Source organism: Amia ocellicauda, chromosome 18 (genome assembly GCF_036373705.1).
Source record: "Amia ocellicauda isolate fAmiCal2 chromosome 18, fAmiCal2.hap1, whole genome shotgun sequence".
NCBI classification, from domain to species: domain Eukaryota; kingdom Metazoa; phylum Chordata; class Actinopteri; order Amiiformes; family Amiidae; genus Amia; species Amia ocellicauda.
This window is the reverse complement of record NC_089867.1, coordinates 27,251,450-27,267,447: the sequence shown is the minus strand read 5'-3', so window position 1 is coordinate 27,267,447 and position 15,998 is coordinate 27,251,450. Positions and strand designations below refer to the sequence as shown.

At 43.3% G+C, this 15,998-nt stretch overlaps 2 protein-coding genes across 11 annotated transcripts in view; one reads left to right on the top strand and one right to left on the bottom strand.

The window, feature by feature from the left end:
* The window catches only part of hspg2 (heparan sulfate proteoglycan 2), a 156,965-nt gene extending 150,093 nt beyond the window's left edge, over positions 1-6,872 (top strand). For 8 of the 10 annotated variants that reach the window (XM_066691145.1, XM_066691144.1, XM_066691142.1 and 5 more), the window contains 6 exons: positions 16-94; positions 800-841; positions 1,610-1,680; positions 4,461-4,544; positions 4,841-4,944; positions 5,305-6,872. In XM_066691145.1, the coding sequence (XP_066547242.1) occupies positions 16-94; positions 800-841; positions 1,610-1,680; positions 4,461-4,544; positions 4,841-4,944; positions 5,305-5,477 (553 nt within the window). In that variant the 3' untranslated portion in view covers positions 5,478-6,872. The remainder of the gene's footprint in view (positions 1-15; positions 95-799; positions 842-1,609; positions 1,681-4,460; positions 4,545-4,840; positions 4,945-5,304) is intronic. The other 2 variants (XM_066691148.1, XM_066691141.1) reach the window with 1 other exon arrangement.
* A 4,283-nt stretch (positions 6,873-11,155) lies between these two features.
* ldlrad2 (low density lipoprotein receptor class A domain containing 2) overlaps positions 11,156-15,998 on the bottom strand; it is an 8,317-nt gene continuing 3,474 nt past the window's right edge. The window contains exons 2-5 of the mRNA XM_066691149.1: positions 15,462-15,974; positions 15,176-15,325; positions 13,798-13,959; positions 11,156-13,470 (exon numbers count right to left, since the gene is read on the bottom strand). Coding sequence (XP_066547246.1) covers positions 13,226-13,470; positions 13,798-13,959; positions 15,176-15,325; positions 15,462-15,974 — 1,070 coding nt within the window. The 3' untranslated portion in view covers positions 11,156-13,225. The remainder of the gene's footprint in view (positions 13,471-13,797; positions 13,960-15,175; positions 15,326-15,461; positions 15,975-15,998) is intronic.

Below are 15,998 nucleotides of genomic sequence, written 5' to 3'. Positions count from 1 at the left end.
GCCTTCCTCTCTCAGCTCGCCTGAGGCCCCGGAGACGATTGAACTGGAGATTCGCACCACATCCACCGACGGCCTGATACTGTGGCAGGGGGTGGTAAGTCGGAGGACCGCATGTGAAAATGAACGCCAGTGTGGAGACTGTCCTGAACAATTTCACACCCATGCTTGTGATTCGCGTTGCTGAGGGCAAACTGTGGCAGACAAGACAATTCAGAACATCACTCTTCTATTAAAATAGCATTGAAACAAATTATTTAATCTTCAACATCAATATGAACTGAGCTGAAATCAGTTGCTCCATTTTGACATGTAGTTATTGAGAAAGCGCAGGAAATACTGTGACAAAACACTTACCCTTACAAGCTTTGTCAACAGCTTAACATGTTGTTAATCTGTCCAGGGAGTCCAACAGTTAAACATGACGGCTTTCGAGTAATTAGTATGTGTTAGTTTATGTTCTGACTTAAATTGCATTTCTCCTTAACCTACCACACCTTTTTTTATAGTCTTTTATAGTTAAGGTAATAAAGGTTACCTGCTTAGAGGCACAAATCTTTAACTACGTGTTGCATGAGCTGGTGTTTGATTTGATACTGTTGTCATTTATCTGAGAGGAATATTATCTCAAAAACAAAATCATATCATGTCCTCATTCTCATGGACTGCTTGTTCCTCAATCCGGTCCCTGAACTGGACGTCTGTCATGCATGTTGACACCCAGCCCGCGCTCCCGTTTCTGAATCAACACAGACAGACACCGCATGCTTTGCTACACTAACTCCACCTCCGTTCTCCCCAGGAACCCAAAGGTCCTCCCCACAGGCTGCATGGTAGTAACAAGGTATTAATCACAAATCATTTCAATTAATCAAGTTCACGTGGCAAGAAGTATTTCTTGACACACTTTCTTTCTTTCTTTCTTTCGTTCTTTCTTTTTCCCCGATGATGTTGTGTCTCAAGTGATTTTGCCCCTTTTGCCCACAATTAGTCATCATTGCCTACCACTAATACTAATGAGACAAAAACGCTCGGGCCTCTTCAATGAGAGATGCCTTCCCTGTCCCAGAGCCAAACAGTGCTGACAGCTTTCAGTCATTCCCTTCTGTAAACCTCAATGCTCTTCCATTCATTTCCTAATGATGCTTCCCAACCTGCACGGTTAATATGATGTTCCTCTAACCTGCTGTCATACGACACCGCGGGGCTCCAGAGCAGGTCGTTAGTGGCAGGACATTGCTGGCTCAATATTCAGACGTGTTTCTTATGATTGGAATATCTTTTCTCCAAACCTGTCCCTTGATAAGTAGTTTTTCCTGCCACTCTGTGATTCCGCGTGGCTTTGTGTAATGATTCCCACATTGCCAGAGATTATTTGTATAAGAAACGTCCGATCGCCTGAGTACTTTTTTCCAATTACTTCTGAATGAAGCGCTTGGCACAATTGTGTTATATCTGCACTGGTATTACTGACAGGATAGAGACATAGTCTGACATCACATTGCCTACGAGCCATTCTTCACTGTATCAATGCCTGTCCTTTTGTTGTCGTTTAATTGTGTATTTGTTCACTCGTTTTGTTTTGTTGTGCTTTTCTAAACCCGGATTGAAGGAGCTTGGTGAAAATGGCAAAGGCAAGGATTTTGTGAGCCTGGGGCTGGAGCACGGAAACCTCGTCTTCAGGTAAAAACTGCACCACGTAATACTGCTGCTTCAACGCGCATCCACTGTGCGTGCAGCTGTGTTTTCTGAGCCCTTGATAGTATTCAATCACATCAGCTCTTATTCTGGCCTAGAAGGGATTCTTGAAACAGAGTTAATTGTGTGAGAACTATTTTGGGGAAAAGTCCATTTATCAAAGGCAACATTAAGCCTTTTTCATTGTTAATGCAGTGATTTGACTTCAGAGTGTTGCCTGTCTGGAGTTGTCCTTGCCCTGACTGTGAGGTGAAGTGGGTTTGCAATATAAGGCTGCAATATATGACTTCAAGGCATTCAAGACAGAAAACAGGAGACACTTCTTCACACAGAGAGGCGTCACAATCTGAACAAACTCCCCAGCGATGTGGCTGAAGAGACAATTTGGGAACATTCAGAAACAGACTGGATAGGATCCTTGATCACTTAGTTATTAATGGACACCAAACGAGCACAATGGGGCGAATGGCCTCCTCTCGACTGGACACTCTCTTATGATCTTATGTAAGTCCACAATAACACAGGTTTCATGCAAATCCATTCTTAGGTACTGATAGGGAGACATTTTCTCCTTCAATAGGCAGACAAGGAACACTCAGGGCCTGATTAAACTGAAATAATATCAAAATAGTTTATTCAGCTCTAACGAAGCGCTCCGGAGACGGCCAGTCGGCAAAGCACGTCTAAAGTTTTTCTGAGGAACGTACTATCATATAGAAGAGGACTCCCTTAGGTTGCTGGACAAATAGAAGACATCAGTGAGGAAACCCAAACTTCATGACACATCTCCTGTGTCTTCTCTCTCTCTGGCTTGGGATCAGCTGCACAGACTACTGCACTGGCCACACACAGAGCTGAAATCCACACATGAGTTACACAGTCTTGCTGCAACAATGGTGCCAATATAGTGTATTTGGCATCTAGACAGGGCACTGTCCCTTCTCAGGTGCATCAACACTTTGACAGACTGTCCACCAATGTCAAGTAAAGTGCAGTAAACAAAACAAGAAAACACATTTTCTATTTGAGTAAGCCTAGAAATGGAAATCGTTTATAAAATAATTATTTGGTTTAGATGAAACCCAGAAAAAAAAACAATGAGACGCATTGTTTCAAATGGTCAAAATATTCAAATGGTCATATATTGCCTTGTCTTTATATGTGTAAGATTTGTCCATTTTTAATGGGTATATTCTGAAATCAAAGTCATTATATTTAGGATCGTTTCTCACCTTCTGGGCCCCCTCACTGTAGCCCACTAAAACAGACTGGAACACAGACACACCATCTCGTAAACGTTTGTATGAGCACACACGTACAAACACACATGCAATGTACAAATTTACATGTAAAGACTAAAGAGGGAGCTGTCAGCAGCAACAACATCTTTTATTAGCAAAAGTCTGGAGCACAATTGCAACAGCACAATTTTGTTATGATATTTGGCCACTAGATGGCACTGTATAGGCCTGTAACACAACACAAACACTGACCTGACTAAGTCACAAAACAGCCATTAACAGCTTAATAGTGTTAAAGTATAAAATATATACAACTCCCTCTGAAATGGCCCTTGAATCATCAGGAGCAAAGTGCAAACAAACAATAATAGTTAAAAATGTTTAAACAATGAAAATAAAAATACTTGAAATGCAAATTGTTTAAAAACCGCATGTTGTGAATTAGAAATGTTTTTCTCCTGTGATGTATTAAACACCATTGCTTGCATACTAGGTCTATCTGTACTAGTTATCATAGTATAGTAATAATCGTTAACCTAAATTAATGTGAAATAATCAAGTAGAGCTGCATTTCCCAATGCCATTTTTTACAATGACACACGTTCAGTGTTTTACACATTTTTGCTCCAGGCTCAGTCATAGTCAGCAGCCCATCACGTGTCTGTCAGTCAACAAAGGTTCTGCTGATATTTATTACACACTCTGCAGGTTTGAATAACCCTATGTAGACCGACCCACAATTGCTAAATCCCATTTGCTGATTTTAACTTACTAGCTATGAGCTGACCTGGTCATTGATGCTGCAGAACTAGGTAGCAGAGTTAGAGCACAGAATTATACTGAGGGGACGAAAGAGTTGAACAAACCTGTAGCACAGTGTTTTCAAACCGGTCCTGGAGTGCCCCCTGCCCTGCTGGTTTTTGTACCAACTGAGGTCTTAATTGCTTAATTGAATGCTTAATTGACTCCTTAATTGAACTAACAAAGCAATATACCATTAAATAAAGTAATTAAGACCTCGGTTGGAACAAAAACCAGCAGGGCAGGGGGTACTCCAGGACCGGTTTGAAAAACCCCTGCTCTAGCAGATCCCAGTCACAGTCAAACTCGCTCTAGATGCAGATACAGCCGCCATGTTATAATGAAACGCTGTTCTGTGGCAGGTCAGGTGAACTCAGACTGTCCCATTAAATTAACGAGAGAAAAGCCTCCACACGGCCACCAGCCACCTGGTTTATCTGCACATTTAAGGTGTAAATATGTACATTCTTTGAAAACTGATCACTGTGATAATTTATGAAGATCAGTTGTAGCTGGGGGCCCTAAATGGCGCTTATGCCTAAAAACGGCTCTGATTATATTTTCAAAATAAATGTCAAGGTATTTTTCAATTATGTTTATGAACCCATTAGCATTGATCTCTTTATAGTGCTGATGGAATGTGTCTGCCTGTACGTTATGAGACAGAACCTTTATGCCAAATATAATATAAATACTCATGTGGGCCCTTTTCCATGTTCACAGCTACCAGCTGGGCAGCGGAGAAGCTGAAATCTTGTCTGAAGATTTGATCAACGACGGGGAATGGCACAAGATCACGGCCGTGAGGTACAGCCAATAGATAACAATAAAACTGATACAGTGCATTCATAGAATACGATACTGGCTGATAACGGCCAAACGGACTTGTTATAAAATAGATTTCATGCAGTCCAACATTCTGGCGTAACTCTGTAGAATCTCCCCTGAGGTCAGCTGAGTGAAGATCGTTGGTAAACAAGTATAGCTTCAATCACCAGATTCGATCGTCTCTGATACGCTGTGAATACGTCTGACTGCAGCTGTGTGAGAGCGCGAATCATAAAGGCGCCTTGATTTGTGAACACTGTCTCTCTGTGGAGCAGGACCGGGAAGCGGGGGTTACTCCAGATCGACGGGGAGGACAGCGCGAGAGGAGAGTCTCAGGGAAAGAATGTCATGATGGACACCAAAGGAAACATCTACCTGGGTATGGACACATGCAGAGGAGCTCGTTTCAACACAGATTTGTGCTTTTGTAACTGATTTGAATGTCTGCTCACACTGCACGTCCTCAGCCCAGACCGCGAGCGGCGGCACTGTGGGATTGTGCGGCAGCTGCAGCAGGGGTACCGACAAACGGCTCAGTATACGGGAAGAACCACGGGGGACCAATCTCCCTGGCCTGAAGAGACAGAGTTTCCAGAGTTGATCCTTTCCTCTCACTAGGTCGATTAGTTTCCCTACTTTCTTCCCACAAACACAGCCTCCCTCCTGTGTGAGGTTCTGATCCTCCTCTCTCTCTCTCTCTCTCTCTCTCTCTCTCTCTCTCTCTCTCTGTGTGAATCAGGCGGCGCTCCGGATATCGTCCCGCTGACGGGGGGGAAGTTCTCCTCAGGGATCACGGGCTGCATCAGGAATGTGGTGCTGATGAACTCCCGGCCAGGGGAGAAGCCCCGACGGCCCATCGACCTGCAGGGCCACACAGAGGAGGGCGTGGGCGTCACCAAGTGCAGCTCGTAGGCCAGCGGCAGAGACAGAACCAACAAGAGACATTCTGGAGAGAGAAAACACACCACATGCACACGCACCCACGCACACACGCGCACACACACACACACACAACCAGAATAACAAATCAAATGGTGCTTAGCTGCTACCAAAAACAAAACAGAGAAACAAAACTAAAGGATCGTCTTGTGCTCCGTGAGGCGCAGAAAACAAACGAGAGATTAACAAGTCTTCACAAACACCCTCCTCAGTGTTGTATTGTTGACGAAGGACGAGTGAGAAAGAAAAACAGTTCCACTTTCAGTTTACACACATTCTTGCAGTAGCCATTACAGAAAAGAAAAGAAGAAAAACAGAAGGATGGGCCGTGTTACTTACCCTGAGGCCGATCCTATGGAAACGGAAATGTTTTTACAGCACTGAATTTTTGTTTTATTTTTTAAATATATATATATATATATATTAATATATATGTATGTATGTATGTATGCGTATATATCTATATTTATACACACACATATGTATGTATATATTATATATGTGGGGGGAATGATAAGAACTAACCATATATCGCTCTTCTGTCTCCTTTACTGAACCTGGGTTCTAATACTGTGTTTTTACGGCAGTGTGGCCTAGTTGTGTTAATACTTGAAGATGTGTCGGCCTCCTCCTCTCTTTCCTGTCCTGTTTCTGATGGTATCGTCTCCTCTGAGAGCCTTTCGGTGAGCATGCTCAGAGCCTGACTCACACCGGGGCCGGTGGGCAACAGCAAATCAGTATCGACACACAAGTCAGGTGGATAAATGAAGAAGAGAAAGACGTGTATTCAACAATGGTGCTTTGTGCAAAACCACTTTTTCATTGGTATTCCTCTCTGTGTGCCGTTTTTCAGTGCGGTCTTGTCCTGGTCAACACAGAGGGGACAATAGCAAGAAAAGGATGGTGGTTGAACGCAAACAATATGGTGCTAATCTCACACATTCACCCCACTAACGGTGTTGTCACAGTCCTGTGAAGCCATGGTCACTCCGTGTTTCTTTAGGTCGGTTGCGATTCCCCCCACTCCTCCACCTGCGTGCTTAGAAACCCACTTGCCTTTCTTCTACACTAGCCATGATTTTGTCGCATGTATTTTTCTAATTATAATCTGGTGTCCTAAGAGCTCTTCCTCACGAAAAGCAACACGTTTTATGTTTCCCACAGACAATCAAGGTGCTTTATCGTCGCTGTTGTTCTTGTTGATGTTGTTGTTGTTGTTGTTTGTAATCTTAATTCTTCCGCGTTGAGTGGATCTCAAAGAAGTAGAAGAGATGTAAAGAATTTAAGTTTATTCTAGTTTTAAAAAAATGAGAATTGTCCTCTTCTGTATAAAAACAAAAATCAAATAAACATAGAGGTCTACCAGAACACTGCAGATGACTTTAATTTGGGATGTCGGAAATCTTCAGATCATGACCTATCTGTGAGTCAGATAAACAATCTCATAGTGGGGGAAATGTTTTCTTTTTACACATTTTTTTAATCTTGCCATAGAAGTGCATATAAATATTACTAATTCCCCCCACACACACACACAACTGTCCTGTGTCTCCCTTTTTTTTTTGTTTAGATGCTTGTCCTTCATTGTGAATTTCTCTGTGTACATACTATACGTGTGTGTGTGTTTGTGTGACAACCTCAACAGGGTGAACTGAAAACTGCCTCAGAAAAGAAACCACACACCTCTCAAGGTCAGGGTCCTTGGTCTGATTAGATGTAGTGAAATGGGACAGGTCCTATCGACACATTAGCTGGTGACCTAGAATCCAGCACAGCGTCCTCTGTTGTCCGCGTGTGTGCGTGCGTTCCTCACGAAGTCCAAACCATAGTAATGGATCGAAGGTAGAGCAGTGCGGCGTCGTTTCCTCTCAAAAGCCGCTGTCACCCCACCTCTCGCTCGACTTGCGCTCCTGAGCATGCTTACCAGACGCACCAAACGAACAAACGCAAATTAAGTGACTCCTTCAGCAGCTGTGGCAGCCCGCTCCTCGCTCCTAGAAGGGTTAGGTTATTCCATTTCTAAGCGAGCGCTGTCATTTCATGTGATGTTGCTTCGTTTTATTCTCCTGTGCTCCAGCTTGTCTCTGTGCTCCAGGCGAGAGAAGTCTAATGTCCTCCCTCCCCCACTTTGCAAGTATTCTTCCTAGAGGGATAAGCACTCTGAATTAAGGAGAGTGTCCGCTAGGTAAGCACACCTCATTCTCCTCTCGCCCCTCGGTCCATGCTAAACGTTTAAAACCCCCTCTGTGTTTGGGAGAAATGTGCTGACAGATCAATTGTCTAGTCTGGCATCTGGGAATAGGAGAGACGCCGTCTTAAACAGAAAGGACAGGCAGACTGCTGTGCAAAGTCCAACCTTATTTGTATAGATACTATAGATATATATTAACACAATATGAGAAATATCCCAGTCCTTGCTGTTAAAGCTGTTTTGCCAAAATAAACATCAACAAATATGGATTTAGTCATGATACTTATTTAAGCTATTTGACTCTAGTCTTATCTTATGGTCGTATTAGCATTTCATTTTATTTGGATGTGGCTGTAGTAAATATATATTTAAAATCTATTCAGACACTGGCTCTTAATATAAAGTTCATTATGCAAACCTAGTCCCAGTAGTGTCTGCTGTGCTTGTGTGTGATGTGTATCTCAGTGTGTAGCATCAAACACAGGCAGGAACAGACAGATGGGAACATTCAAAAACAGCTAAAATAGCCTGCAGTTTTTTTACACTGTAAATCTGGGTGTCTGTAGTAAATTGGTATATTTTATACAAGGCACTTCTGAACAAGATACTCAGGCATGTAGCTTAAACTGACTCTGGGTTCCCTGGATGAAACTCAGTACGTTGGCTGCTAAACAGAGAAACAAGCAAGATGGAGAGAGATTATTTTAGGGGCCGTGAAAAAGGACAGAAATGATAACTAGTTCCTAAGAGATCACTACTAGCAGCCTAGAACGGTTTCAGGTATAAGCTGACTTCAAAAATAAAGCCACTCGACTGATGTCAGACCTCAGGCTGAATAAATATCTAGCTACTGCACGAATACAGATTCATTTCCTCCATTCATCAAATTTGTTTCAGTCCCACCTTTGTGTTTTCTTCTCCCGATCTGAAGTCCAGAGGAGTTTCCTTACCAGACAATGTTCAGGGAGTCACAAACAACAGAGCAAACAAGGTGTCCCTTTCTCTCAGGAGAGCCAGCGCTTAGCTCTGGTGTCTGAGGCTTGAATGGGAGTGAATGGGAGAGTGGGGGAAGACTCGCCCATGCCAAAAAAGAAAAAACAAACGGAAAACCAATACAGTGAGGGGCAGAAATGTGGTGCCAAAGCTGTAAGACTGCGTTTTTACAGTGCAATTTAAGAGGTTAGGGAACATTTTCCTCTGAATGTCAAACACTGTGTGATGTCATGTTTGTACAATACAGTCCGCTGTGGTCAAAGGATGCCTTTGAGACCACGTCGAAGCCAAATTTATGCTTTCCACTTTGTACTTGAAGTGCTTTACAAATGTGACTTTCTGTTGCGCCATGCTGATGTGTGCAGTTCAAGACTCCCAGACTCAGTGCCCTAGCAGAGTCCTGTCCAATTCAAAGGTGTTGGGTTTTAAATATGCTTTATTTGGGTGAAACGAAACAAAACACGCTGTAGTTATTTGACACATTTGACAGGAACCTGAAGACATTCAAAGTTCTCTGGATTTTCCACTGCAATCTGCGTCCGTTCAGATTCGAAAGCTTGTCTTCATGACCAATGTGTAAACATTTGGTCCCCAAATAAACTAGACGTCATACATCTCAGTGCATATTCACGAATCCCATGTGAAAATACAAAAATCCAACAAAACATTCCATCAGATGTCTTTATAAGGGAAGATGTTGACACGGTGATGTGCCACAATATCCCGGTGTTCCTACGATTAATTGAGTCTCCCTCTCAACGATGCTGAAGTGTGATCTATAGTCCTCCCCAGGTGCATTTTCAATCTGGTTAAAGTGCAGATTCCAAGTCTTGGATGTAATCAATACCAATTAAACCTTATAAAGTAAATCTAAAATGGGAGATATTGCCACTTCTCCACTCACAAATAATATCCCTTTTGCTCCTCTCTTACGTTATTTAAAGAAATGGTTGAATTGTTTATGTGTTGGGGTTTTGAATCAAAAACATAGTTTTACGCAGAGTATGCATTTACATAAGATAGTGCCTGGCTACAATCTGCTATTACCTTAATCTGTATCAATTCCCCCCCTGTCTGAAGGATTTAACAACTACACCTCCCCCCCCACCACCACCAGTGTTTCTTAATTAAACAATTCATGTGCTATTTATAATTGTTGTGGGTTACTTCATTTTTATTGTTTGTTTTTTCTTTGACGACAAGAACTGTCCTAGAACTTATTAAACATTTAAATGTAAGTCATTGGAGAGACTGTTTTACATAATTCTAAGTGATTTGAAAGATGCAACATTTGTGCTTGCCTGTGGTCAACAGTTAAGCAATGTGTTTGGATGAAATATAGAGAAATGTCTACAGGCCTGTGAAGGGTTTGGTGTGAAAGGCTGCTAATGATTACAAACACACACGGTTTTTTAAACACGCACATTGTAGAACTCTGCCCTTCAAAGCGACACAAATTGAGAAAAAAAATCTCCAGCGAATTCAAAGACATAAAACAATACATTATTATGACCCATTCACCGATAAACCTCTTTAAAATATATAGATATATATTTAGGTTTGGGGAGAAGTTGAACTGGATTGTACATAAATGAAAGATTTAAAATTACATTTCTGATATACATATAACTTATACGTGTATCAGGAAAATATATGTAAATGAATAAATCTGGTATAAGGGTTATACAAGGTATAGAAAGATGAACATTTTGGGCAAATTATTGTTTATCGCTTAAAAAAAAAAGTTGACCTAATTTGTTTGCCCCCACAGAGCAAGAGGAGCTCCATTAAATCACCCACATGTTCAAGGCAGAAGCTGAGTCCAGGTGTTTGATTCCCAGGGAGAATGCAGTGACATCAGTGGATGCTTTTGAAGACTTTTGATCATTTCTTTAATTATTTATCATGTATTTATCCAGGGCGATTTACAGTTCTCACAGGGTTTTATTTTTATGGAGGCCTTCATGCTGAGACTTTTAAACTCGCATCTCCACTTGCAATACGTTTGCTTAGTGTCGAGGAAAACAGTGAGTGTTAATTAAACAGTACGAAATGTCTTGTGTGCGCGTGAGAGTGTGTGTGAGTGTGTGTGCGTGTGCGTGTGCACTCAGTGTAAAAACTCTATCACTGCTCTGTGACACAGGCGTTTCTCTGGGTCGATACCCGATCTTCTGTTGTCTTTTATGAGGAAATCAGGCGAAAAGACCACGGAAGATTCCAGACTGGGGCAGGAAAGGAAGAAAAGGTCTGCTGCTTTTAAAGGACACCTTGTTCTTTTGTTATTCTTTCTTTAAGGAAATATATTCAGTTGTTGTTGGACTGGAGTCATTCTGAATGCTGTTCAAAAGCCCTAAAAACTCTTCAAATGCCAGTCTCAATTCGAGCCCGTACCTTTCTCTCCCAAGTCACTTGCCATTTTTGTATCTGTTGATCCAATCATGAAAAAACACATTTTTAAAGGCATCAGTTAACAAGTTAATTTCAATTTTATTATAATGTTGGAGAAAGAGAAGAGATCACAACATCTCAGTCAAGAGAAACCTATTTTTAATACATGACCAGCCGTTGGCAAAGCTGGCACTTGACAGGCCAGAAATGCCTTTTTGCTTTGAGGACGAGGCCATCGAACCCCCCAAGGAGCTGCGGCCGTGCTCAGTGTTGGGGCTGGAGGAGGGATGCTGGGAAAATGTGTGTGTTGCCTGATCCTTGGGAAGGCGGAGTTGAAGCGGAAGTTTGGGTCTGTTCTCCTCAGAACCTCAGATTAAAACTCCCTTGAACTAGCTGTTCATTTTAAAATGCCAATTAAAACATCTGGGATTGTTGTTCTTGTGACCGCATCTCGCTATTTAACTGCAGGACTGGTGTGAGACCGGGATCAGCAGTCCTGGTCCAGGATATCCTCACTCCATTAACATCTGCAGTGTTTGAGGACACAGTGTGTGTTGCTCTTCGGATCAGTGACTTCAGTAAAGGGTCTCCCATTGTCGATGGCTTAAGGCCATTCAGGCGTTCATTCCGGTGAGTGATTTTATTAGATCTGATCACCTGCTGAAGTGATCAGAATGAAATGTTCCCAATGAAATGGATGATTTAAGGGTGACCTATAAAAACAACACAGGCTGGAGAGTCCTGGACAGAGAGAGGACTGTTGTCAAGCAACCCCACAATTTCAAACCATCTTGAGCCAATCAGAACAAGCCGTCCACTTGCCATATCCGGCTCCATCTACATCACTCACTCAGACCCAGTTTTAAGCCAGGACTCTCAAACTTTTGTTTCTTTCTTGATGGCAAGAAAGGTCAAAAGCTCACAAAAAGCATCTATACTATAATGACCACAACATTTACACAATTATTTTATTTTATTTAATTTTGTACACTCTTCCATATAAAGAGCTCTGATTACCAGGGCAAGGGGCAGGCAATGGAATATATACTTTTGTGTGTGATTTTGTAGGATATTAATATGTTTATTTTCCTGTGGGATTTAGATAATGTATCTTAGGATTCTGCCTTGATTTTACCTGAATTGTTACACTGGTTTTCTTAAACTTTTAGACTCTTTCCTTGCGCGTTGTGGCTGTCTAGGAACAGGGTTGGCCCTCACTGTCTTATCCACAGAATTAGTTCAATTAAGTAATTAAGATCGGCGATGGAATGAAAAGCAGAAAGAAGTGAAACACAGAGGTTTGCGCTGGCATCGTGTGTAGCGTGGCAACAGGGCAAAGCCAGAAATGTTGCTCCAGGTCAGCAATGTAAAGCCATCACGCCAGTCAATTAATATCAGATTATTCACACCAACAAAAGGGCCGTCTCAGCAGGAGGCAGCATCTTTAGAGAGAAGGCTACGTGAGCAACATCTGTCGCCAGGGATTATTTGCAGTTCGTTGTCGGGTCGCTGCTGGAATCTCGAAGTGAATCCGGTTGGGGTGGAAGAAGGTGGAGAGCGTTGTGTCGTCTCGGCACAAGGGACACCCAAGCCCTGCTGCAGAGCGTCTACTTAAAACCAAACAAAACCTTCCCAAATTCCAATACTGGACTCTGAGCGCCACAGGACTTGATTGTGAATTTGATCGTTGTGTTTCCTGAAGAACAGGAGTATAAAGAATCTGCAACCCTGGTCCAGGAGGAATATAAGGTCTTCTGCTTTTCACTCACTGACGTTGTGTATTACACAAGTTGTCCATTGAGTTGTTAAAGGTGTCTATATGACCTGCAAGATTGTGGCTACAGACCTGTATTTATATACTCAACTGCCAACAATCCCTTCCCTCCAGATTTTCCTCTTTGTTATGTTATGGCCACCGCTGACTGAGCTAATTTGTGCTACTGGATACCAACCTTGACTGCGAATCTTAACACCATCATAGCACACAATCTACAGTTGTTGTTGTTATCAAGACAGTCGTCTCAAACAATACAGCGTTTTAGAGAAGTCACAAACTCAACATCCCATGTAGGAATTCTCAAAGATGGGATCCTCTGGGCTTCTACGGTCCAGAGAGTGTGGCTTGCTGGTGGCTCCTCGAACGCCAGGGCTACATGGCCACCGTGGTGGTGTTCTGGGGCGTGACCTTGGCCAGGCGCAGCTCCTTCCTCGAGCAGCTCCGGGTGCACAGCTGGCAGGAGGCACATGCCGAGTTACAGCAAGGGATGAAACGACAGACGCTCACCCTCCACAGGAACCAGCCGGGTGACCAGCAGCACCAGCAGAGCAGCACCACGCCCCCAATCACCCCCAGAACAATGTAGAGTGCCAGGAGGGACACGTAGGGCTTGTTGTCTGGGAAAGAGAAGACATGAACCCTTCAAAAGTTTTGTCAGATCAAAATAGCAAGCAAAGCACGTGAAGTATGAAACCCCTTTTCCCCGTAAGCAGCACTTAGATGTAAATACTCGCCACGACTCCCATAATCTCAAGGACCAGTTAAAGAACAACAAGTCTTTAGAACTTTAATGATGGACTGTAAAACCTTGTGAACCTTCTCTCCAGGACAAGGGTTTGGACAGCCCTGATTGACTGTAATTGTATTGAACCCTTTGTTCTTGGTGACATTTTAACATGATTCTCAATGAGTTCAGCCCACAAGGAAGTAAAGTGCGGTCATACCCATGATGGAGTCGGGTTGGGGAACAGAGTCTGGAGAGAGGGGTGGGGACTGGTCGGCCCTACTGCAGCTCTGATTGTTAGACGGGGCTGAAGTGTGCGGGGTCGACACTGGTGAGGAAGTGGTCGTTCCAGGAGGCTTTGCAGAGGTTGTGGACAGCGGCCCTCGAAGAGAAACAACAAGGTGACATTTGAGCATCTGAATCTGAGAAGCTTTGATAAGAAAACATTTTCCTCAACATGTTGTCGTGCTTCAGGACACATGAATTCTTGAATGCTTTACACACAAAAGTTAGTAGATGAAAAACAGTGCTTTTATACAGAGTTTTATACAAATACATTTTTCATATAGGATAGTTCAGTTCAGTGTATTGTAACTGTTAAATGTTTATTTATTTTATTTGTAAAGAGCTCTGTGTCCGCCCTGCGAAGGGCGCTATACAACTTGATTGATTGTTGGTTGATTGATATAGGATGAAAACTCACATTCACATTTCTGGGATACAGTTTATGGAAAATCATAACATACTATAGTCATTTTGTCAAGTGGCTTCCCAGCACACTCTAAAATATAAAATGGGATCAGTGGATGTCAAACCCACTGAGGAAATTTCCCCCTGTGACTACAGTGTTGCTGAAATGCTGAATGTTTGTGTTAATCGTAATGTTTTTAGAAGGATGTCTATGTCCTAATCTGATGTTGTTTGAGGGTTGTGAGTCGCAAATTAATGTATCAAGAGTAGGTTGATGCTTTTTTAAACTGTTCAAATGACTACAATGGGAGACCTTGTCATGACATTTAATCATTCTGTTGTCTCAACAAAAGTCTTATGAGGGGCAGTGTTTACATTGTAAGAGTCATGATGGTTGTAGGACATGCATTGCTGTGCCGTCCTGAGTTGGTTTAAGAATCCTTTAGTACCTCTGCTCAGTTTATAAGAGAGGGGATATTTAAATGTTTTTATATGCCTAATCACTTTGGAATGAATGCCTGAGGGAGCTTTTTGTATTTTTATGTGAAATGGAGATTCGAGCATTCACATTTATGGGTTTGTGCGCGCGCGTGTGTGTATCTTGGCATGGCTTTTGTGCTGGAGAGATTACTCAAAGTAAACAGGATCTTAACTGCTGCCATCCATCAAACCTCAAGGACAATTTCTGCTTACATTCACAGGGCTGTTTGAAGCAATTTTAAACACCGGGAAATCAATTGACTCTGCCCTCAAAGGTGTCCTGATCGAGGTGTGGCCTTTCGCTGGATTGTGGGCAATGTGTGGGATGTGTGCGTGCTGCTTCAAAAAGTCCTGATTTTGGAGGCGATTTTCTAGCGTTGGTAAAACAAACAGAGTAAACTGTGTGTGTAAACTGGGCTATTTCTGACCTGCACACTCTGCGGGGGGGAGAGGGGACTGGTCGCTGCCATCTCCGCAGTTATCCACGTCCTTGTCATCACAGACCAGGCTCATGGGAATGCACTTTGCATTGTGGCAAGAGAAGTACGGCTCACTGCTGCACTCCGAGTGGTTGAAGCCTTGTGCAGCATAGGAAAGCAGAACATTAGTGATTGGGAGGCAAAACAACACAGAGAAAAAAGACAGGTCAGCAGCCCAGGGCAAGGAACCTGTGGAAAAAGAAAAGAGTGGTTATAAAACCCCACAGTTTCTTACCAAAGCGGAAAGATGTGAAATCCCCCACGAAGTCTACCCTGGGCTGGGTTCCCCTGGTCACCAGCCGCAGCGTCAGGTAGTTCCCCGTGGACAGGATGGGTCTGGGCAGGCTCTTCCCGCACAGTGGGGAGCCAATCGGTGGGGAGTTCTTGTCCCTCCCATCATAGAACTGCACGTATGAGCCGGCATGGCACGGGTCAGAGGCCCCTTCGCCAGGTGTGGGCTCACTGCGGGGCCCCGGCTTCGTGGGTCCTATGGAGGGGCTCCGGGAGGCCTCTGGCGCTGGGGGGAGAGGGCTGGGCAGGGGCTGGTGCAGAGAGGAAACCCTCAGGAGGCTGTACACCAGGAAGAAGCGGAACTGGAACTGCACCTTGTCCTTGAGTGAGGCAGCCTGCATCGTGAGGTGGCAGTCTGTCCCCATCGTCACAAAGTAGTACCTGCGCGACTCTCGGTGCGAGTTGACCATCATGCCTTCTCCCTGGATGGTCTGGCCACAGAAGTCCACCAGATTCACTGGAGGGACAGAAACAGCAGGAA